Source organism: Balaenoptera ricei, chromosome 20, assembly GCF_028023285.1.
Source record: "Balaenoptera ricei isolate mBalRic1 chromosome 20, mBalRic1.hap2, whole genome shotgun sequence".
NCBI lineage: Eukaryota > Metazoa > Chordata > Mammalia > Artiodactyla > Balaenopteridae > Balaenoptera > Balaenoptera ricei.
This window is the reverse complement of record NC_082658.1, coordinates 14,865,304-14,888,615: the sequence shown is the minus strand read 5'-3', so window position 1 is coordinate 14,888,615 and position 23,312 is coordinate 14,865,304. Positions and strand designations below refer to the sequence as shown.

At 52.0% G+C, this 23,312-nt stretch overlaps 1 protein-coding gene across 3 annotated transcripts in view; it reads right to left on the bottom strand.

Annotated features, from left to right (window-relative positions):
- Positions 1 to 1,322: 1,322 nt before the first annotated feature.
- ERN1 (endoplasmic reticulum to nucleus signaling 1) overlaps positions 1,323 to 23,312 on the bottom strand; it is an 84,347-nt gene continuing 62,357 nt past the window's right edge. For 2 of the 3 annotated variants that reach the window (XM_059909090.1, XM_059909091.1), the window contains exons 11-22: positions 21,944 to 22,062; positions 18,812 to 19,003; positions 16,084 to 16,354; positions 15,218 to 15,308; positions 14,761 to 14,950; positions 13,846 to 13,945; positions 13,413 to 13,612; positions 9,909 to 10,056; positions 8,722 to 8,849; positions 7,088 to 7,211; positions 6,582 to 6,649; positions 1,323 to 6,066 (exon numbers count right to left, since the gene is read on the bottom strand). In XM_059909090.1, coding sequence (XP_059765073.1) covers positions 5,857 to 6,066; positions 6,582 to 6,649; positions 7,088 to 7,211; positions 8,722 to 8,849; positions 9,909 to 10,056; positions 13,413 to 13,612; positions 13,846 to 13,945; positions 14,761 to 14,950; positions 15,218 to 15,308; positions 16,084 to 16,354; positions 18,812 to 19,003; positions 21,944 to 22,062 — 1,841 coding nt within the window. In that variant the 3' untranslated portion in view covers positions 1,323 to 5,856. The remainder of the gene's footprint in view (positions 6,067 to 6,581; positions 6,650 to 7,087; positions 7,212 to 8,721; positions 8,850 to 9,908; positions 10,057 to 13,412; positions 13,613 to 13,845; positions 13,946 to 14,760; positions 14,951 to 15,217; positions 15,309 to 16,083; positions 16,355 to 18,811; positions 19,004 to 21,943; positions 22,063 to 23,312) is intronic. The other variant, XR_009499764.1, reaches the window with a different exon arrangement.

Below are 23,312 nucleotides of genomic sequence, written 5' to 3'. Positions count from 1 at the left end.
GGAATGAGGCCCACCAGCCACTGGGGCACAGACGCCCCAGTGCAGTGCCCAGCCCCGCGGGAAGGGCAAGCAGGCTGGGCTGTGATGTTGGCTGTTACGGTCTCGTGAAGCTAAGGCATGGGTCTAGCACACATCGTGAGAGAGATGGGACAAACATAGAAAGATAGTACAAATAGGTGCATTCACTGATGGAATACAGTTGGGTATATCTGCACATATATTTAATAACAAAAACACTCAGAAAAAAAAATCCTCTTCCCAGCCCTGCACTGACTCAGCATGAAAGCGACACACCCTACCTCAGTGCCCTGAGACTGTGGCCCTGGCCTGACCACCTGCTGGCCTCCCTCCTGAGGGCCCGCACCTCTCCCTGTTCTCAGGGGCAGCTGAGGGTGCTACTAGCCAGTCCAGGACACGATCCCAGCCCTGGCTTAATAGCTCTGCGGGGAACCCAAGAGCTGTCTCTGCTGCCATCAAGCAACAGGAAGCAGCCAGCAGGTGCCAACAGGGTCCTGAAGCCCCGCGTACGCCCTTGGATTTGGCTGCATCCAAGGACCAGCGCTTCGGACAGAGGGTGTGTCCATGGCTCTCAGGTGCACTCCTGGTGCCCACTGGGCGGGGGTGGGGGTGGGGGTGGGGGGATGGGATGCTGGTTGGCAGAGCACAGGGAGCCAGCCTCCACGCAGAGCCCCTGCTACGCCGTCCTGCGGCCGGTGGGCCCTCGGGGTCCTCCTGTGAGCAGCCCCTTCCTGGTGGTGCAAGAGAAAGCAGAGCCTCCTCTGATTTCACCAGAGCGGATGGGGTAAGAGAAGGTGAAAGCATGTTGGCAGGACCCTAAAATCCAACAGACTGGCTGCTGAGCTCATTCCTTGGCGTCTGGGCGGATGTCTTATGTGCTTCCGACACGCACAGGTCGTGGCTTTCCCGTAGCTGTGTTGGCTGAGTTACCTCCCTGGTGTTTTTCCTCTTGCGGATTTCCTGGTCCTATAACCTATTTACACCTGCCCCAAACCCTGCCTCATCAGGAGGCATGTCTGTCCCAACATGGCCACCTTCCTGGAATTCAGCACAAATCAATACTTCGGGGGACTTCCTACAGTGTTTCAAGGAAGCTTTGCCCACAGAAACGAAGGAGGACTCTCCAGCCCCCGGACCCTGCCATGAACACCAGCAAGTAAACAAATACACCCCTCCCATCCATCCTCCCACCCGCTAAGCCCATTGCTCCTGCTTCACCAGCCAGACTCCTACCCAGGAAGACAGCCAAGAACGACCCCCTGGTCTGAGAGTGGTGGTCAAGTCTTTAAGAAGATGGAGCTGGCTTCCAAATCTAAAACTACTTTTATTTGAGGTTGGCTCAACATAAGGTGCCATTATCAATCAGCAGAATTATAAAACTGTACAGGAGGTACAAAAATAGGCCGTTTAACTTAGATACCCTCACATCATCAAGCTTTAAAAATACACATAAAAATTGTACAATCTGGCAGTTTATAAAATATTAAGCTAAAAAGAGGATTTTAGGTTCCACAGAGGATTGTATCACACAATTAACGCAGACCCATCAAACAATTAACTGTCCACAGAGAAGACACAATGGCACAGAATTCAAAAAAAAAAAAAAAAATCACTTAAAAATTAACATTTTTACCCCAACCAAATTATTTATCCTTTAATGACAAAACTACTATAAGGCGTCCATCCTGTGGAAGGATACAGTATAACTTTTCCTTTTCCAGTTTTAAAATGGTCAGGGGTGTTGTCCAAAGCAAATCTGATGTGCTTTAAGCAAGTGCAATTGTCACTGGATACACTTCAGAGTAAAAATTAAATAAATATAAATAGGTTAAATAAATAGGCCATTGCAAAAAAGAACACTACATAAGGTTTGCATCTGCGAATGCTGCAGAGTTGACTGGTAATGCTTTCTAGGTAAAGCGGGGACTCCCCCGTCACAGCTTCTGGGACACTGAAAAGGAATACTGTACCCGCCAGACACTCAAGAGCACAGGGTGAGGCGAGTGGGGTGGGGACTTTGGCTGGAAGTGTTGGTTAAGGCTGCTCTAGGGGGGAGGCTCGTCGCAGATGCTGTCTTTGTGGTTTTCCAATGAATACAGAGAGGATTTAAGTGCCGATAAAAAAAATCGGGACCTGTTACTCGTGGAAATCACTGTTTCATAAAGGAAAACCAAGTACAGGAAGAGAAGACACTTTGGTTTAAAGGATAACGGGTCCAACACTGGAAGGCGGAATTCTGGCTCATCTGTACAGGACACCTGGCAACTTTCTTCCTGGCAAGGCCAACGCGCCAGACCACAGTCGACTGAAACAACTACTCCAGGATGGTGAAGGGTGGCCAAGGAAAAGGAACACTGGAAAATACGAGGAAGAGGGGTTTCAGAAGCTAAGTGAGCAGAGAGAAAGCTAAAGAGAATTTAAAGAGGCTCCTTACGGGTGTGCTGTGCTCTGTCTTCCCGCACAGAAGGCTGTGAAAACGGAACCAGCCCACCTTCCTGGAGGACTTCAAGGCTGAGGATCCGATGAACAGAGATGCACAGTGAGAACAGCCCTGGGAAATCCAAGCCTGGCCACAGTCCAACTTCAGAGAAGAAAGTGGCCAAGAGGACAAAGCCCTGCAACCCAAAGGCCCCCCACACCTTTGAGGTCAGATCAACCACCAGTTCATCTCTTTCACTGCGGTGATAAATGAATCGCGTTCACACAAAACCTCCCCCAAAGGATCAGGGCGAGCTCTGATAAGGACCTTTCTTCTCCAGTTGGTGGGAAGGAAACACTTTGCTGGACCCGCTAACCTGTGGCTCTTCCACTGAAATACATGTAATGGGTCGGAATAATGTCTCCCTGGGAAGAGCCTATGACGGCTCTTGCACTGAGTGAGGGGGAGATGGGAGGGGACCTTTGCATCTGGGATTTTATACATCAGCCACCAGGTGGTTTAGCGACTTATCATGTAACACCAATGATTCCCAAGAGTGCAGACGCTCTGGTGCCCAGTGACAGGTGGAGCTCTCTAAAAATTGAAGTTAAAAGGACTCAGTAAGCAACATGAGAATTCTGGCAGGTGTGCCAAAGACAGATTCAATACCAGGGTCAACACAAGATTTAAATAGATTATGGTGTCCTTGGGATCCCTAACAGACGCGAATAAATTCTGTCTTAAAGATGAAGATGGTGTACTTGTAAAAAGTCAAACAGCCTTCCAAGAATCGTACTAAAGATCAAACAGCTCAGCAGTGACAGGACACGTGGCAGGCTGCAGAACCCTCTTTTCGAGAAAGAAAGACACCTTCCCGCTGCGCTGAGCACAACAGGAAACCAGAATTCTAGAGACCAGGATGGGATAAACCAGATGGTGCCCACAAGAGACCTTTTCAAGCCACTTGGAGGACTGACGGGTGACTGGGTTCCCAAAGGTGACGGAGAGAAGGTGGACAGAAGGCAATCTGACCCTGGATCTGATGGGTGAAAACCCCAAATGCACACCCTTCCCCACGCCCGCATCTTCTTCGCAGCACTGATATCTACTCACTGCCGTCTCTCTATCACTGGCTCGTATGAAAGCCAAGGTTTTGCCTATTTTGTTCACCTGTGTCCCTAGCATGCGATATCCTGTCCAGCTCATATAGTAAGTGCTCAAATAAAATACATTGAATAAATGAGTTTGAGAAAGTTGGGTGGTTAAAAACTAGTATTGCAAGCAGAAGAGGAATTTTTTAAAAAGCTGTCCTGGAGGCAAGCTGGGCCAAAACAGAGAGATGACATAAACCCTGCGCTGCTGAGAATGACCTGGCTACTCCCCAGAGAGAACATTCAGCAGCGACCACGAGGCAAGGCAGCTGCCCCGCCCACCACTGCCCCCAACACAGGAAGCTGACGGTCCTTTAAATCGCTCGTGGCACCTTCTCCACCTCGTACTGTCTCACCATCAGGCCCGGCGGCAAAGCGACCTGCAGAGCCGCCACAGAACAGCGCGGGAGGGGGCTGGCCCAGGAGCATCAGGGGGGGGAGAAGAAAACCGTCCGGCTGTGAAAAACGGGCAGCGTGGTACAAGACACCACGATGCTGACCAAGGATGCCGGGGCTCCCAGGTCTAAATGAGGTAACTGATGAGGTTTAAAGATGTAGGATAATATTAAAGGAGAAAAGGAAAAAAAGTGACGTTAGGCATTAGGAAAGGAAGGGAACTGAACTCTCTGAAGGCAGAATGAGTGCTTTTGATGAGTGGCCCTCATTCAAATCCACCACCAGAAAACGTCTTACAAGGAGAGGAAACAGCGATTTCTCTGTCAGTTAGTAAAACTAGACAGTAACATTCTTCCTCCTGAGTGGAGTCTCTGGGTTCACTAGGACCGAACTGCAATGATCCACTCCCCTGGCTGGAGAAAGTACACGTAAAACGCTTCCTTACATGGTACCCTGATTGCATTTAACCTCTAAGGCTCTCGGTAGAGAAAAGACAGAGGAATTTTTGACTAAAACTAAAGTTAAAAATTATATTAATTTTAGGGGGAAAAAACCCCACGGTATTGACATAATTTAGAGAATATTATTTTCATACATGTATACAGTGTTGCTATAACGTTTTACTCGTCAGCATTAGAGAATGTTCTACATATGAACACTGTTTCTGGAGGGGATGGGACTTTGCGTACCTTACAAAATAGAAGATGTATTCTATATCTTGCATTACTTCCTCACAAGCTTCAAGTTAAGTTTAGCTCACGCTAACGTAGCATTCTACAGTATGATCAAAATATAAAGTTATTAAAATCTGCCAAGAGAAACATAAAAGCCTGCCCACAAAGTGTGTGGTGACCCTGGCCTTGGCCCTCTAACCCCTGGCCCGTCCTTCCGGCCCCAGGGACAGAGCAGCCTCATTGCCTACCTGCTGGCCAGGGCTCTCCCCGGGGGGCCGTGAGTGTCCCACCTGGCCTGCTCCCCTCTGGTCCCAAAGGCCTGTCCCTGCCTGGGTCGGAGCTGCTTTCCTTCAAGGCCAGGGGACTTATCACCTCTTGCCCACAAATGCTCCTAAACATCTCCAAGCGCCCCAGGGCACGACTCCACCAAAGGCCACCATTCGGGCCACCCGTGCCCTGGGCCACAGCTGTCTGAGAACGCAGCAGCCTCTTTGTTTCTGAGAGACCCGCAGACACAGACTCACCTTCCAGAGTTCCAGGCTGGCCTCTCCCCACACCGCGTCCCCACCCTCAAGGCTCTCGCCACCCCCGAGGAAACACTGGTTACAGTGACCTGGGAACCTGTGGGCGCGTCTGTGATCAGTGAGGCATCTCCGATCCCTGGGGGTGACGCCCTCTGAAGGTCCTCCTCCTCCTGGGCACCCTCTCCTCCGGAGCCCTGCTTCTAGCAGAGGCTGCACTTAGTGCACCTCGGCCCGGCTGGTCCAAGAGAGAGATGCTCCCGGGCCCAGCACGTAGGCACCACTGAGGGTTCCCTCAGCTCTCTTCCTTAAAGGCCCACAGACTGGCATCTCACAGGAAGTTTTAAAAGAAACGCGAGTGTGAAGCGAGTTCATCCAGGAGAAGGCAGAGGGTGTTCCTCTCTGCCTCTGGGAATGGCCCTCCTTCGCAGCCGTCCCCCGATGGTCAAGCTTTCACGGCCAATGTCTTCCCAGCTCCCTCGTGGGTCGGGAGGGGGGCGGGGTCACGTCTCCCACTTCCCGGGGTCAGCATCCTCCCCTGCTGGCTGCAGAGCAGGCAGCTCGAGGCACTTGGCTTTGGAGCCTGGTCTCCCTGCTCGGCAGGAGACGCCAGGCTGTGGCTTGTAGAGATCCGGCCCTCGGTCCCAGCGGGGCCACCGGCACGGAGGCCGCCTGGCTCAGGGGGCGTCTGGAGTCACTGGGGGCCGGGGCTCGGGGGGCTCGTGGTAGTAGGGCTGGAAGGGCCTCTCGTGGCGGCACAGCTCCATGGCCCGGTAGGTGTGGGAGAGGAGGTGGGGGAAGCGCGAGGTGAAGTAGCGCACGAAGCCGTCGGGGAGGGGGCCCAGCGTCTCCCGCACCTCCTCGGGCAGTTCCCGGTAGTGGTGCTTCTGTAGACGGGACCGGGGGGGACACAGACCCACGGTCAGCAGAGAGGAGCCCGCGGGACCCGGGCAAGACCCTCGCTCAAGGAAGACCGACCGTTAGGCGGGGTAAAGGAACCACCCTCCCGCTCCTGGTGCCGCTTCCCCGCCCTCGGGGGAGGCCTCGGAGCCCAGCGAGGCCGGCGCGGGGAGGACGGGGCCAGCCCCGGGTGGGAAGGGCCCCGTCAGAAGGAGTTTATCGGTGCAGATCCAGGCACCAAACAAGTCAGCAAAGGATGTAGCACCCGGGAGCCCGCTTCTAGCAGAGGCTGCACTGTGACCTGTGTCCCCGCCTCATCCTCCCTGGAGAGAAAGTTCACGCAGGGGAAGAAGCAGCCTCTAGTGTTTCCTGTGTAGCCAAGGCCTCCCAGCCTCTGTGAGGTCCTCATCCAGGGGGGCTGGAGGACCCCCAGAGAAGGGATATGAGCAGGGGGGGCTGCGCCGCGGCCCCGCCCGGCCCCCCGTGTGCTCATAGCCCTCACCTTATTTCTCATGGCCCGGAGGAGATCTCGGACAGAGCCGCCTTTATAGGTTCTGAATTTACGCAGATCTAGGCAAAAAACAAGGAAGGCAATGTAACAGACAAACAGATTTCGAAAGAAAACAATTCCTGGGGCTACTGGGGATCAAGCAATCAGACCAAATCATGACCTAACTCCATTCTTGTCGCTGACAGGAGCGTTTCCCCAGACTGAACCCCAGGGCGGCAGTGTTAGTCTGAATTCCACCTCCCTTTCTCACCTGCGATCAGAAATGACCGCCGAGAGCATGACACCTGTCACTAACCTGTCACTCTGAGAGACAACTGGGACACACGTCAGAGCAACGGTACGACCTGTATCCAAACCACGGGAAGCCTCAATCCCAGAAGCGGTGTTTGGAGCCCCAAACGGCCTGGAGTTGCCGTTTCCAAGTCCGCTTCTCAGAAACAGCTGCTGCTTCTGAACCACTTCCACCAACACTGACCCCAGGGGCGCCGCGAGGTCACCTGTCTGCAGGGGGACTGTGATATTCTCCCTCCAGTCCATCTTCACCACAGCCCGCCCGCCGCGCTCCAGCTGCTTCACGATCGGGCCGTCTAGGGACTCCTTCTCTATCCGGTCACTCACGTCCTGGGAGGGAGACAGGGCAACAGGGAAAAGTCAGTGCGCAGAGGCTCTGAGAGCCAGAGGACGGACACTCTGAGTGCCGGGACGGCCACCCCTGCCGAGCCCCAGCCCAGAGCCGGGCAGCAAGCGTCCTGCCTTCTCCTCTGTCCATCACCTCTTCCCCGGGAGCAGCCCCGTCTGCCACTCGCTGAGGAGAGGCCCACACGGACTATCTCCACCTCAGACCCGCGGTGCCTCGCCCGTGTTTCACACATACATGCCACACAGGGCTACGTGTGCAATCCGAATTCATCAATGAACCAAAAAAAAAAAAGGTCCATTTTGATTCGCATCCTGTGACTTTTGTGTACCCACTGGAACAGGACATGCTCAGAGCCATGACTGATGCAGGGTTGTCACTCCTCATTCAAACAATTAGGAAAGACAGATGACGCCAAGACTTCTTTCAGAGGAGAAAAGCTGGTGACAAGAGTGTGGGCTCTGGAGGCCCCGGCCCTGGATCTAAATCCTGCGCGGGGTCCGAGGTATGCACCTGAGCACGGGCCTCTCTGAGCCCCCGCCAGTGAGACAGACAGGTCCACCAAGCAGCCTCATGGGGCCCATAGTCTTTTCTTTCTTTGACGAAGATGAAGTCAGTCAGTCAGAAGATGACCGTCTAGCTTGCAGTTGCGGGAAGAAAGCCTTGTGGGGGGGATTGACGGTCAACTCGGGTACACGGGGGGGCACACGGTGCTGAGCTGCAAAGTCGGTAGAGCTAGTGACGCGGACGGAAGCCGGGGGTGTTCGCAAGACACGTGGCTTGGAGATGCTGAGAGTTTACATCCTAACCCTGGGGGGGTGAAGGTCCCTTTGTGTGAGCTTCATTCCTGCTCTACATCTTGTCATCATCAAAGTGACCTGGCTAGGGACTTCCCTGGTGGTCCAGTGGCTAAGGCTCTGTGCTCCCAATGCAGGAGGCCCGGCTTCGATCCCTGGTCGGGGAACTAGATCCCACATGCATGCCGCAACTAAGAGTTCACATGCCGCAACTAAAGAACCCACATGCTGAGACTAGGGAACCCGCGTGCCACAACTAAGACCTGGCGCAGCCAAATAAATAAATAAATAAATAAAAAGGACATTAATCAAAAAATGTTAATAATGTTTAAAAAAAAACACACACAACAAAGTGACCTGGCTAGTCTGAAGGTCCCTGGAAGACACCTGACCTCAGACGTAATGTTATCGCACACTTAGAGTACAGTATAGTGTAAACATGAACTCTTATATGTACCGGGAACCCAAAAAGTTCATGTGACTCACTTTATTGCGATATTTGCTTTATCAGGGTGGTCTGGAGCCAAACCCGGTCTGCCCGTATGAAGAAAATATATTAAAATGTCAACTGTGGTTATCTCTCGGTTATGGAATTATGGGGTCATTTGTTTTATTCTTTGGCCTTTGCTGTAGTTTCTGGGAAAAAAACTGGAAAGGTTACATGAAGATTTTTGATAAAGAAAACAAATGTCTCCACCTGGAAGAACTGGAGCTGCTTTTCTAGGCTCCAGAAGAACGGGTGTTTCAGCACGTGCTTCGCTGACGGGCGCTTCTGAGGATCCATCGCAATCATCTTCTCTATTAACTCCCGGGCAATAACGTCTTCTACAAAGGAGGAAAATAAACATGCGACTCATTATTACCAGCCTAAAGCCACAAGCAAATACCCAAAACCCTGACAGTCTGCATGCCCTGTGACTCAAGGTTCTACGGACAGGAACTCAATCCAATAACATAAGCGCTTGCATGAGACTTCAGCTAAGGAGAGCCCTCCCCGCGCGGTGAGTGAAAAAGAGTGATTGGAAATACTCGATATCAGAGGCTCGGGTGACACCATTGTGCCTCCACGCGCTGGACTGTGGGCCACCAGGATGACGTGCTGGCTGAACGCGGACGGACGCAGAGAGAGTCAAGATGAAGTTCAAAAACGAGCATGCTGCAAGATACTATGCACTATTTAACCCCATTTTTATAAAAATATGCATACACGTCTAGATGGATGATCAGAATAATATATACAAAGGTATGAGCAGCCGTCATTCATCACTGTATAATGGGATTCTGGGCCTGTATGCTCATCTGTTTTGTCTCCAGGGAATAAGGAAAATTAATCCATGAGCAAAACAGTAAGACAGTTTAAATTTTTTCAAAAGGCAACAGTGGGGTGTCACGGGCCAATTATAATGTGGGAAACCCTGAAGTCAGGCAGAAAGACTTGTCACCTGCGTGCCTGGAGAGCGAGGACCCGGCCCATCTGTCCTCAGCCCAGGCCGCACACGCTGACCACTGGCCCACACGTGAGAGCCCAGTGTATGCAGCATGGCCTTTCCGTCTCCCCAGACGTCAGGGCAGGAAGGGACCTCAGATTATTTAACCCTCACGAGCCACAAGCTGGAAAACAGAGGTCCCCCAAGGGGGGCCTTACCCAGCTCACACAGGTCATCGTGTGACCTGAAGGAACCTGGGCGCTGCTTGGCTTCAGAAGGTGGCGCTTCGAGGACACCCTACCCAGCCCTCCACCGGCTCTGGACCCAGTCGTCAGTTCACTGAGGCCCACAGGGCGAGCAGCTGGAAAGAAGGGCCTCTGGGGAGTCAGAGCCGGTTCCACCGCCGCCCGCCCGCAGGGGCCGCTCCCGAGGCCCCCCAGCCCTGCGGCCCGCTCACCGTGCTTCTCAGGGTGCAGGCAGTCCAGGCTGCAGGCGCCCAGGAGGATGTTGGCCTGCCGCTGCAGGGACTTGCCAAAAGGGTGGCTGCCCTCAGAGATCACGTAGTAAAAGACGCAGCCCGCAGAGAAGATGTCCACCGTGCAGGTCTGGAAAGAAACGCGGGCCATCACAGGCCTTCAGGGGAGAATTCTCATCCTAACTCAGCAGCAGAGGAAGGGGGTGCTGCTGCTGATTCTTCCACCTAGAAGGTGCCTTGGGAGAACCGGCTGACGGTTCTGATGGCCTCAGAGCAGAGCTGGGCGCCCTGCAGGTGCCACACGAGCGCTGGAGGTCCCAGTGGGGAACTGCGCTCTGGAGCCAGTGCCTGGGATGCCCGCTGGCTCTGCCACTGGCCCTGGGAAGCCCCCTGGTCACCCTGCGCCTCAGCATCCGTGACCATGAAATGAGGATGACCCCGTGGGGCTGTTGTGAAGATTAGATGCACACATTAAGCGTGAAAACGGTGGCTCAAACCAGTGTTCGGCCCACAGGACGCTCCCTCCTTGCTGCTAGCTATTCTTCACCCAGCCGGCACGGAACTCCTCGTGGGCAGGGATTTCTGTGCGTTCGCTTCCCTGTTGTACCCCCAGGGACTTGCAAGGCGCCCACATATGACAGGTCTTAACACTGGGTTAATAAACGAAATAAAAATAGTTTTTGGTAGGAATACCCTGGTGGTCCAGTGGTTAGGACTCCACACTTTCACTGCCGAGGGCGCGGGTTTGATCCCTGGTCAGGGAACTAAGATCCCGCAAGCCCCGTGGCATGGCCAAAAAAAAAAAAAAAAAAAAAGAGTTTTTGGTTCCCAGAAAAAGATTATTTAACAAGTTTCCAGTGAGCTCACTTTGATGTTATCTAATAACACGTCTCACTTATCCCGTGAAACCACTGCATTCCTACAGATGAAATGTGCGTGTAGGATGTCTAGCTTGTCTGCATGGGGTGTAACACAGCGGTGGTTCCCGAGCACGGCTTGGGTCCCTCACGTCGGGCCCCGCCACTCGGATTCTCCACCAGACAGCGTGAGGCTCCGGCGAGAGAAAGCCAGGAGCTCGTCACCTTCCACGCTGGAGAAAACCCACCCTTCACAAGAGCCCTGTGAGGTGAGCAGAGCAAATGTCACCATCCCCAGATGAAGACACGGACAGAAAGGCTCAATGACAAGCCCAGGGTCACTGCTGGATAGCGACAAACCAGGACAAGATGCAGGTCTTATTCCCGAGCCCAGTCATCTTTGTTCTACTTCACCAGAATGTTCCTTAGGTGGGTGACGGATTCAGGACAGGAGGAACAAGTCCACCACCACTGACGCGCTCACCTGGTGGCCACTTCTCACCTACTGACTGCGTCGTTAATGCTCCGCATTTTCCGTTTTCCGCAGCCCATGCTGCCTGATTCCCCATCACCCTCACCGCTCATGCTGCCCCCTGGGGGCTTGCGTCCCACGTGCTGGGCCCCTCTGCCCCCACCTCTATGGGCTCATCTCTAGGCTCAGTTATGTTCTTTCCCAAACTCATCTCTGCCACTTGTCCTTGCAGTTTAAATACTCTGTAAGCTGATAAAATACACGGGCCGCCAAGTTTGAGGTAAGCTGAGTCTTTGGAAAGACTCAATGCGAGGGAGTTGCTACAAAAACTGCTGTGGAATTAGATGTGGGAGACTCAACTGTAAGCGACGGGACACAAATAGCTGAAAGCTAGGATTCTGCTTTCAAATCGCTTAGGAGGTGTCTGAAATGTCTGAGTCTCGATCTAGAAGTCACAGAAGGCATGTGAGTGTGCTTCATGCAAGACAGGAAACGAACAACTCCATTCAGTTGGACCCAAGTCAAAAAAAGATCTTGTCTTACATCAAAGACTTCCTTAAAGAGTCACATTACTTACTTAAAGTTAAAATAAGATGTTTAAGGTGTATATGTATTTCCTTATGATTAACTGACCAGCTGCGGTCCCCAGTGAGTAGGATAAGAGGCTCCACTGAATCTAATCTATTTTAGGATGGCTGATCCCATCCAGGTCTGATCGGGGAGCGCCAGATAATCCTCCAGTGTCTTGCTGGGCTAGAAAGCAAGGTGCTCAAACACGACTGGGTTCTCAGCAAAAGGATGCAGAAGCCAGCGTGAAGGGGCTCCTGTTGGCCAAACTGGAACAATTTGAGTATCAAAAGGAATAGGAACAAAACCAAAAACAAACAAAAATAAATAAGGACTATAATGGATTATACTGCTCTTTTTTTTAAATCCATGAGTCCAGAGAGAGAGGGAAAAGGAATATAAATAAAGTTCTTCCTTACAGAAAAATGTCAGCTAATAAATGTAGAATTTCTACTGAATGAAGTGATTCAGGCAAGGATTGCCAATGGATGCTGAACCATCAGGTGAGTGACTGTTGATAATGGGATATTCACACTCTGCCAGAGTAGCGCCCCCACACAGTCCTAACAAAGGGGAGATGCCAGTGTCACCACCTGCACCAGCTGCTTCAACTCGGCATCACCATTAGGGATGCAGTGATGGTACAACCCGACTGGGACTGTTCTTACCACAAACAGTTAACTTGAATCTAGTCAAGCCCTTAGACCTATGTCAAGTTCACAGGAATACAAGGAACAGACAAGTTAAATACCACCAAGAGGAAATGAGTGAGTGAATCCCGAGTGAGGCATTCTACAGAGAAGTGCCCCGACTCTGCAAAGAGCCACCGTCGTGGGACAAGAAAGCTGGGAGAACTGTGTTGATGAAAGGAGACAGAATCAAGTGCAATGTAACAAACACACCTAATTGGGTCCTGGTTTACAGAAACCAGCTCTATAAGAGACATTTGGTGAACAACTGGGGAAACTTGAATATGGATTGAATACTAGGTATCAGTGGAAACAGTATTAATGGCTGAGGTGTGAGCACAGGGAGGTGGTTAGGAGGTAGAATGGACCTGTCCTTGGGAGACATGTGCTGAAGTATTTAAGGTAAAGGGCTGGGAGGCCTGCCACTCATATTCGAATGGTTGCAGGAACAGACAGAAAGCGAAAAATACGGACGAATGTTGAATCTAGGTAGAGGAACAGAGGTATTCACTGCTCTCGATTTTCTGTATGCCTAAAAATTCTCAAAACAGAAAGCTGGAAAAACAAAAACAAATTAAAAAAAGAATGAAAACTGGAAGTTTGCTCACCTTACGCAAGTCCTGATTTTCCAGTTGCCCAAAATAGGGGTGGAAAGGATTGGAAGAGTAGGGGGGGGAAGAAAACAGACAACTGCCTACATTCACCCCTTTCATTCCTCTGGACAGGAGACAGTGTTAGAGTGCCAGCAGAGTGCTGCCGGGGGAGAAGCTCTTCGCTACAGAAACGTCCCCCTGCGGCAGTGAGCGCTCCAGCCCGCCCCCCTGGGCCTGGAGGCTCTTCTGCCTCCCCAGGGAACAAGAGGCTGCTTCCGCAGTTTTCACAGGGCCACGCCTACACTCACGGGGTTCTCCTTGCAGTCTTCGCTCAGCATCTCCGGGGCGATCCAGCCTTCTGTGCCGGGCACCCCTGAGCGGCGGCTGAAGCTGTGCCTGCCCACTGCCAGCTTCTTACAGAGGCCGAAGTCGGAGATCATGGCCTTGATCCTGCCGTGTGCGTTGGGCATGGAGAGCAGGATGTTGTGTGGCTTCAGGTCTCTGTGAACTAACACAGAACTCCAGGTTAGTCCCCGAGCTTGGGCTCCTTCCGCGACGGGGACGCGCCCTCCTCAGAGTCTCAGCAGACCCGCTGCTGCCTGTAAAGGTTCTGGCTCTCACGTGTGTTACGTCCTCTCTTTCTTCAACAACAGGGACCCCGTGAGGCAGCAAAGAGCTTCGACAGAGGCAAGGCCCACCTGAGCAAGCTGTCACCCCGCCTGGTAAGGGGAGGCTTCTCACCGATGTTGAGGGAGTGCAGGTGGGCCAGGCCTGAGGTGGTCTGCTGCAGCAGGGTGATGGGCTCCAGGCCGAGGTGGGCAAAGTCCTTCTGTTCAACGTACTGCAAGAGACGTGGAGGCCGGGTCACGGCACAGGGCCCGCGGGACCTGGCTCCTCGGCATACTTTCTCTCCCTCTGTTTTCAAGGGATTCAATTTTGTTTAGAAAAATTCGGCCCGAAGGTTTTTGCTTCAATTAACATTCGGTATTGGGTCAGCTCGTTTTCTTTGATCACATCTTAACAAAGAAATGGGAAGTTTCACTGACAATATTCTCCGTTCAAATCCGTATTTTCCAGCACTTTCTTTTCCCCTGAAAGACTGACTTAAACAAGCAAACAAACAAAGCTCCAGCTTACTAGTTCATAACGAGATGATGAGAGGGTAAGAAACCCAAGTTCATTGCCTCATACAGGTAAGCCTGCAGTGAAGTCAAATGATACTGAAATAGTCGCACAGCCTGGAAACTGAGCAAAAGGGGTTCCATGGATGATCTTAATGACACAAGTCATCAACTAGCATCCTCCTAGCCCACACCAGCCCTGACCGGCGATGGGAGGAAGGACCGACCAGGTTTCCTGGAGGCCAAGAGGGAGAGAGGTACCAAGTGCAACCACAGACTGCCCCAGGCAGCCGAGGGGACCACACAACTAAATCTGGGGAGAGGAAAGTGCTCTACATTTCCACTGTTGGTGGTTAAAATGGGTACATACCCTTGTCAGCATGCAACAAACCGTACATTTAAAACGAATACGTTGTATTGTAACCTCAATAAAGTTACTAAAAAGAAATTTAAAAAATAAATAAACTGGCAGTCCCTAAAACTGCGCCCGAGCTGCCGGGAGAAAGGGAGCCGTCGGTGACCTGGGGCCACCCACCTCCTGCAGGGTGGCCGCGCACAGCTCAATGGCGATGTACTGGAACTGCCGGTCCCTCTCGGTGCAGAAGTAACGGATCACGTTTGGGTGCTCGTCCGACTCTCGCAGCAGCTGGACCTCACGGTCTGCGAAACTAAAACACTCGGGGAGGATCCTCTTGACGGCCACGTCGCGGTTGTCAAACATGCCACTGCGGGACGAGGAGCGAGCGGGGTTGGCTGTGGAAACGCCAGGAGAACCCTGGGCCTGCGGGACTCCTTCCGCCTGACGCAGCGGCTGCCTCAAAGGCCTCACAGCCCGGGGGGCCCTGACCAACCACCCAGCGGCCCCGCGGCCATCACTTCCCTCTGTGGGGAACTCTTCCATCTGGTCACTGCGATGACCCCACTGTGCCCCTGGAGCCGACGGGAGCTTGCACGTGAGGTGGTGAAGGCTCAGGGCTCTCCAGGCCACTCACCGGTACACAATTGTGCCCTCGGCTCCGTGGCCCAGGACGTCCTTCGGACAGAATGAGATTTTCCCAACCATCACCATGCTGGTTTCCTCATCTGGGACAGAACAGAAAAAAGGACAAACATAACCTAAACAGCCTTGAGGCTAGAGTGGCTACAAGCTTCCTGAGCTCAGACTGAGGGATGAGGATTCAGAGGTTTTACGCCCCTGGGGCCCTGGCGAGCAGGAGCTGTTGGGCCCACTCCCCAGTCACGCCCAGGGCCACCTCCTCGCCCGCCCCTGCCCTCTGTTCCGGCTTTTACTTTCATTACTGTGAGGACAGAAGCCTGAAGACAGGGCTTCTCTACAGATCCACCCAAAGGTCTGCACCGGAAACATGCAGGTAGTGCCGGGGGATGCGTGCAATGGAGAGACCAGTAGCAGAGTGTCCAGCCTGAGACTCAGGACTCTGGGGTCTCCTGCACTGGCTCTGCATCAATCCCCTCGGAATACCAGCCCTGACCGCCGGCCTGAGCCCACCTCCCGGATGAAAGCAGATCAACAGCTGCACCTTTACACGTGGCCACTGGCCGGCCTCAGGGATGCTCTCGAACCAGAGGGCCAGTGCACCTCTGGTCAGCAGCGACTCTCAGCCCTTTGTGCAGCAAGATGGAGGGAGGGCCACGGTGGCTCCCTCTGCGGGGGAGAGGCCTCGGGATGGGGCAGAAGCCCAGCTCCCGGAGTGGGGGGGGCGGGTGAGACCTCGGTGAACCCTTGGGGACAGCACTTCATAATCCCCTGGAGACCCCCAGGAAGGGCATGGGGCTTTACGGTCCTTGGGTCGTGCTCCAACGAAAGAGAAGGCGGCACCAAAACAGCAACTCGCTTTACCCTCGTCATCCTGCTCCGGGAAGGGGCTGGTGGCGGCCTTGGAGGTGGAGCCGCTGGAGTGGAGGGAGTGGTTGGAGACTCTGGGGGACGTGCTGGGGCTGCTGGTGGCCGAGCTCTCCGAGTACTGGCCGCACGAGTCCAGGAGCTCGGCGTCCTGAGCCGCGACGTCTCCAGGTGGGTGGAAGGGCAGCTGCTGCTGCTGCAGGAGCTGGATCTTCTCCAGTTCCTTCTGAAACTGCTGGTGCTGGAGCTGCCGCTGCTGACGTCTGCTCTGGGAAGAGAAACCCACACCCGGGCCAGTGCAGCCGCGCGCCCAGCGCACAAGCGGGCGGGACGGGGCAGGCTCCTGCGGCGGAGGAAGAGGGGACACTTGAGGTGACCCCACGGGGCAGGACGAGACCAGTGAGGAGGCCGCGGGGGGCGGAACGCGGTCAGCGATTGGAGCCTTTCCTGCCAGTTAGACGTCCCAGTACAGCCCATCCCCCAACTGGAGAGGCCCTGCAGGGGCAGCAGAGGAGGGATTCCACTGGAGGTGGAGGGCTGGGCCAGATGGAGGGGGTTCCAGTCAATTCTATAATTCCGGGACTTTTATGAAAGTCTGGGGGAATTCCCTGGCGGTCCAGTGGTTAGGACTCCATGCTCTCACTGCTGAGGGTGCAGGTTCAACCCCTGGTTGGGGAACTAAGACCCCGCATGCCCCATGGTGTGGCCAAAAAAAAAAAAAAAAATCCACAAAAGTCCGGGAATTGTTGCAAGAGTGAAACCAAACAGGAAGAATGGGTACCAGGTGGCTGAAAGCGCGGTGGACACAGGGAAGACCCGGGCTTGCTGTCTACCATGGCCGTGCACGTGACAGAGGCTGGTGCACAGATCACCAGCAGTGCAGAGGCGGGGACGCCACTGGGGCTCGGGGCCACCCGGCCATCTGCCCACAGCTGCACAGCCAGGATGTGGCAGAGCGGGGCTGAAACACAGGGAGCCTGGCCGAGGTCCCACTCCCGTTTCATCATGCTGCCTTCCCCACACCCCACACTCTTCTCATTTAGTCTGTACAATTCATTCCATCATAGTTTGAAGTGGCAGCGACCTGTGATTATTAATTACTACCCCATGCGTGGGAAGGTGACTGCAGGGATGGGTGTGTAGCCAACACCCCCCTGGGAGTTTTCTAGAGCTCTCGCTCTCTTTCTTTCAACTTGGGTTGCAATCCTGGAAATTCCATCTACTAGCTGAGTTACCTTGGGAAAGTTATTTAACTTCCCAGAGTCAAGTTTCTTTATCTGTGGGTAGGGGATAGATAAGAACTGGGTGAGGTTAAAAAAAAAAAAAAACAATGCAGGTGGATACATTTTGACAAATGGAAAGTGCCATAAAGGGCCTGTCATCTCATTCCTCCACCGGGATGTGAGCTTTTGGAGCACTTGTGTTCTAAGGTGGTAAGGTTTCAATGCTCCAAGCATCTTGATGAAAGAATATTTCTCCAGGGAATTCCCTGGTGGTGCAGTGGTTAGGACTCTGTGCTCTCACTGCCGAGGGCCCAGGTTCAATCCCTGGTCGGGGAACTAAGATACTGTTAGCTGTGTGGTGAGACCAAAAAAAAAAAAGAAAGATATTCCTCCAGAATATTTTATCCAACCCACAACCTACTCAACTATGTAATTTTAGTCACTTATTTCCAACTAGAAAGTCAAAGGTACATGAAATTTCTAAAAATCTTATATTTGTATTTGTATGGAAATATGTATGGAAATATGTTAATATAAATGTTTCAGACATTACATGAAATTTCTAAAAATCATATTTGTATTTGTATGGAAATATGTATGGAAATATGTTAATATAAATGTTTCAGACATTACATGAAATTTCTAAAAATCTTATATTTGTACTTGTATGGAAATATGTATGGAAATATGTTAATATAAATGTTTCAGACATTACATGAAATTTCTAAAAATCATATTTGTATTTGTATGGAAATATGTATGGAAATATGTTAATATAAATGTTTCAGACATTACATGAAATTTCTAAAAATCTTATATTTGTACTTGTATGGAAATATGTATGGAAATATGTTAATATAAATGTTTCAGACATTAAAAAAAAAAAAAAAAAAAGAAAGTCAAAGGAATAACTGTGCAGCCTTTCTCACTCTATCTGATATCTCTAACAGGCAGGTTTCTTTTTTTTTTAAGATTTTTTTTTTTTTTTTAATGTGGACCATTTTAAAAGTCTTTATTGAATTTGTTACTATATTGCTTTTGTTTTATGTTTTGGTTTTTTGGCTGTGAGGCATGTGGGATCTTAGCTCCCTGACCAGGGATCAAACCCTCACCCCCTGCATTGGAAGGCAAAGTCTTAACCACTAGACCGCCAGGGAAGTCCCTAAACAGACAGTTTTTAAGGGAGGAAAGTTTACCAGATTTTCATGTATTATGTGTAGTCTTAAAAAAAGAAAATACAGTTTTTAAAATGATTTGCAAGCAAGGTTTCCAAATCAGTTTTTACAGTCAAACTATAAGATGTAGGTACAAAATTGTCCTTTCCTGAGAAGTGAGTGTCTCTTTAATTACAATGTTTTTGAAGATAAGCCAATATTGACTTCTAAGTGGGAAAAGAAATGTATTTGCTTGTTTGCCGCCTTTGTCTGGACCTCACTAACATCGGGTGATGGGCAAAGGTTCAGAAGCACGTGGGAGGGGAAAGGGAAGGGGTGGAGCTTTACCAGGGGGTAGGTGATGATGAAGGCCACCCAGCCAATGAGCAGGAAGGTGCTCAGGATGATGGTGGCCATGTCCTTGAGCATGGAGTCCACGGGGGCCTCGGGCCTGGCGGGGGCATGAGCGAACTTCTCTTCCACGTCTGGAGAAACTGTGGTAGGTGCGTTTTCTGAAGTCTGGTCAACCAGGTCGATGACCTTGCATGGGAGAGAGTGGCGACATCACTGCAAAATTTCTAGTCAGATATAAATGAGCCAGACAACAAAGAGAGGCAATGACTATTTACGAGGAATGACTATGCTGTGAAACGTGTTGGATTTTTTTAAAGCCCACCCAAAGACCACAAAACCAGATAGTTGTTGCCTTTTTCAAAGCAACTGCCTTGAGAGGCTATGCACTCTTTTTTTTTTTTTTTTAAATTAATTAATTAATTTATTTATTTTTGGCTGTGTTGGGTCTTTGTTTCTGTGCGAGGGCTTTCTCCAGTTGCGGCAAGTGGGGGCCACTCTTCATCGCGGTGTGCGGGTCTCTCACCATCGCGGCCTCTCCCGTTGCGGAGCACAGGCTCCAGACGCGCAGGCTCAGTAGTCGTGGCTCACGGGCCTAGTTGCTCCGCAGCATGTGGGATCTTCCCAGACCAGGGCTCGAACCTGTATCCCCTGCACTGGCAGGCAGATTCTCAACCACTGCGCCACCAGGGAAGCCCAGGCTATGCACTCTTGCAGTGACAGTATCATTAATCAACAACAGTTTTTAGAGAAACACTTTTGAAAGTGCCTTCAGATCCTATATTCTTTTGAAAATCCTTATTAAAGGCAAAACATCCTTTCACGGTAGATTTGATGTTTGGGGGGACTCTGAAATCATAGGTAACAAGTCTGGCGGAAGGTTGGTAGTCAATTTGGTAACAGCATTTCACATTAAAAAGGAAAACCTCACACACACACACACACACACACACACACACATGTGCGCACACACAGCTATAAAGTAATAAAGCCGCTTTCTTATGCTGCTTGTAAACTTTCAGTGCAACTCCAAACACAAAATCACGTATTCAAACAGTCCACTATTTTTCAAAGTTTTTAAAAAGCATCAGAACCCTCTGTTAGAGCCCAAAATTAACTCAGATAAAGTGGAGCTTCTGCCGAAGCGCCTCAGAATCTCTAGGATGTCAAGAAAAATGCATTGATTTGTTCTCAAACATCTACTGTCCCAGGTGTGCCATTATCATTTGCCTGGTGAAATGCACACACAGCCTCCTTGGCATCCCACAGGCCCACAGTTCTCACCCCCCAGACTAACGCGGTGCCCTGCCTCCCCCTCCCGCAGACCCTCCCACGGTGCGCGGGGGCCTGTGGCTGGTGGCAGCTGAGGAAGTTTGCTGAGCACGTAACCAGAGACGACACTCATTTAGTTATATTTGCTCACATGTGTTTGTTTTAAAAAGTTAGTCTTATTACCAGATAAACGCACCTCAGAGTATTTTCATGGACTTTTCAAGGACTCTGTTCAAAATTAAACGATTAAACAGGAAAATCTCAACTACAGCCATCTCTGGGTGTTAGGTTAAGGGTATTGTTTAATTTTCTTCTTCAAACTTTTATTTTCTAAGTGTTCAATAACAAATACGCTTGGCTTTAATCAGATCAAAATCAGATCAAGATTTTAGGGCGCCAACCTGGCTCCCTCCAGAGACGAGGGACAACTCAGAGCACTGGAATCTTAAACATCCATGTGGTTTTCTTCTCCTTTCTCTCTGGATAAAATCTAAATCTCTAACGTGAGTCTGACGCCATCACAGCCCTCACATCAGCCAGCCGCTCCCCTCCTCCTCTGACCCTGCCCACGGCCCCTTCTCAGGCGCGGGCCCCCCACGGCAGGGCTGCAGGAGCCGCCAAGCCCGAATGGTCGGACCCCCGGCCCGGCTCCCACTCCACCCCCCTGCACAGCCACCCTGCAGCCTCCCCACCTGCTCCGGGCCCCAGAAGGCTGCCCACCTGGGCGAAGCGATGGGCTCCCTGCCCCTGGTTTCCGGCAAGGACGCCAGCAGATGAGACAGAGCTGGAGTTCTGGGGCGCTGCCGAGCGTCTCATCTGAAGCTCCAGGCTCCCGGCCTGGGGCCCGATCCACTCCCTCCCCACCCGCTTCAGGCCCAAGTACGCTCAGAGAACCCCAGACCTGCCCACAGTGTGAACGAAAACTCCCCTCGAATCATGCTAGCCTGGCTGGCCGTCTGCCTCCAGCTGAGACCCTGACAGCAGGCTGTCTCCCCGGGCTCAGGAGGGCAGCCTGGGCCAGGGCCTCCCCGCTACTCCACACCCATTCTGTGGGTGCCCTGGGTCCCCGCCAGACCGAGCGGCCACAGCAGGCCGCTTTCAACAGGCCGTGCCTGGCTTCAGAGAACCTCAGTCTCCCCACCTGCTCTCTTTGTCAGCTCCTCGCTTGCTGCCCGGCTTGGAATACGGTTCCTCTGTAGCCGTGTGATCCCATCCCCTGCCCCCCGTTCCCCACTGGGCATCCTTGGATGCGGTCAGGCTGTCTCCTCAGCCCCAGAGCTGGACGTGCAGGGTTAGCCCCCCGCCAGGCCTTTACCTCTGCACGCTCCCCTCCAGCGCCCCCTGCCTCTCCCACAGCCTCCCGGAAGCCCCCTTCCTCCCCATCGGTCCTCAGCACTTTGTTTGCCGTGGATTCCCGTGTACCACTCTCCCCTCCTGAGTGGACTGCAGGCTCTAAAGGCAGGACAGGGCTTCCCTGGTGGCGCAGTGGTTAAGAATCCGCCTGCCAATGCAGGGGACACAGGTTCGAGCCCTGGTCCGGGAAGATCCCACATGCCATGGAGCAACGAAGCCCGTGCGCCACAACTACTGAGCCTGTGAGCCACAACTACTGAAGCCTGCGTGCCTAGAGCCCGTACTCCACAACAAGAGAAGCCACCGCAATGAGAAGCCTGCACACCGCAATGAAGAGTAGCCCCAGCTCGCCGCAGCTAGAGAAAGGCTGTGCACAGCAACGAAGACCCAAGGCAGCCAAAGATAAATAAATAAATAAATAAATTTATAAAGGCAGGACAAATGCCTTAACCCCCAGCACCTGACACGAGGGTCCACCAACTGACTGTCCACTTCCCCACTCACCTCCTCAAAGCTCTTTTTCTCTGAGTCAGCAGGAATCACATTTTCCCGGTGTTTGGGCAGATTGTTGGGGAATCGCTCCAGCATCTTGGTAGATGCAGACAGTGGGGTCTCGTGGTGTCCTGTGAGAGGAAGCACAACCTCCAATGAGAACAGTTTCTCCACACAGTGGTCGCACTCGACCCACTAAGCTTAAGCAACCGTCACTACCCAGGGAGGGGCCCACGATGCAGACGCTCACATTTGTAAAGTGAGAGAAAGCGGGAGGCAGTGACAAGAGAAATTCCATCAAGACAGAACTTTCATTCCTCGATGGCATTAGTGCAGTATTCTGAATCTCACAACAAGGAGCAAAGAAGTGTCCTTGTCACGAGAGGGATCGGGATGTCCAGGACACGTTCCGAGCAAGGCTCGTGTGGATAATCCCTAATCAAGGCCGTACACTGTGAGGCAATATGAAGCTTCATTAAAAGCTCAAGGAGGACTTCCCTGGTGGCACAGTGGTTAAGAATCCGCCTGCCAATGCAGGGGACACGGGTTCGAGCCCTGGTCCGGGAAGATCCCACATGCCGTGGGGAAGCTAAGCCTGTGCGCCACAACTACTGAGCCTGCACTCTAGAGCCCGTGAGCCACAACTACTGAGCCCGCATGCCACAACTACTGAAGTCCATGCGCCTAGAGCCCGTGCTCCACAAGAGAAGCCACCGCAGTGAGAAACCCATGCACCGCAATGAAGAGTAGCCCCCGCTCGCTGCAACTAGAGAAAGCCCATGTGCAGCAACAAAGACCCAACGCAGCCAAAAATAAATAAATAAAATAAATAAATAAATAAATTTATTTATTTATTTAAAAAGATATTGTCCAAAAAAAAAAAAAAAAAGTTCAAGGAGTTCTCCCTTCAACGCTGACCCCTGTCACATCACTCTACTAAGGGTACCAAGTCCCCATCTTGGCGTTTAAATTGTGCAGGTGGAGTTCTATTCCCACTACCTAAACACGAGCTTCCCTCCTGGGAAGTGGTGAATTATTCAGAAGGCAGCACGTTTGCCGGATGGATTGGGGATCCCGGGTCCCTGTTTGTTCCTTCACTGTTCCCCACACAACTATTTCAAGGCTGCCTAGCAGTCATTCATTACACGTTTATTGAGCATCTACTGTGTGCGAGGGACAGCGCTGAATAAAATAAAAGGAACGACATTTGATATGGCTGGACGATCTCTTCAGTTCTGAAGTTAAACGACTCCACACACCGCCCGGAAGAGCCAGTCACTCTCTCAAGCTGGGCTCTCAGCACCCTGACTGCTTTCTTCTCTGTTCTCTCACAGCAATCAGATCTCACCCCAATTCTAGTCTCACCCTCTGATCTGTCCTC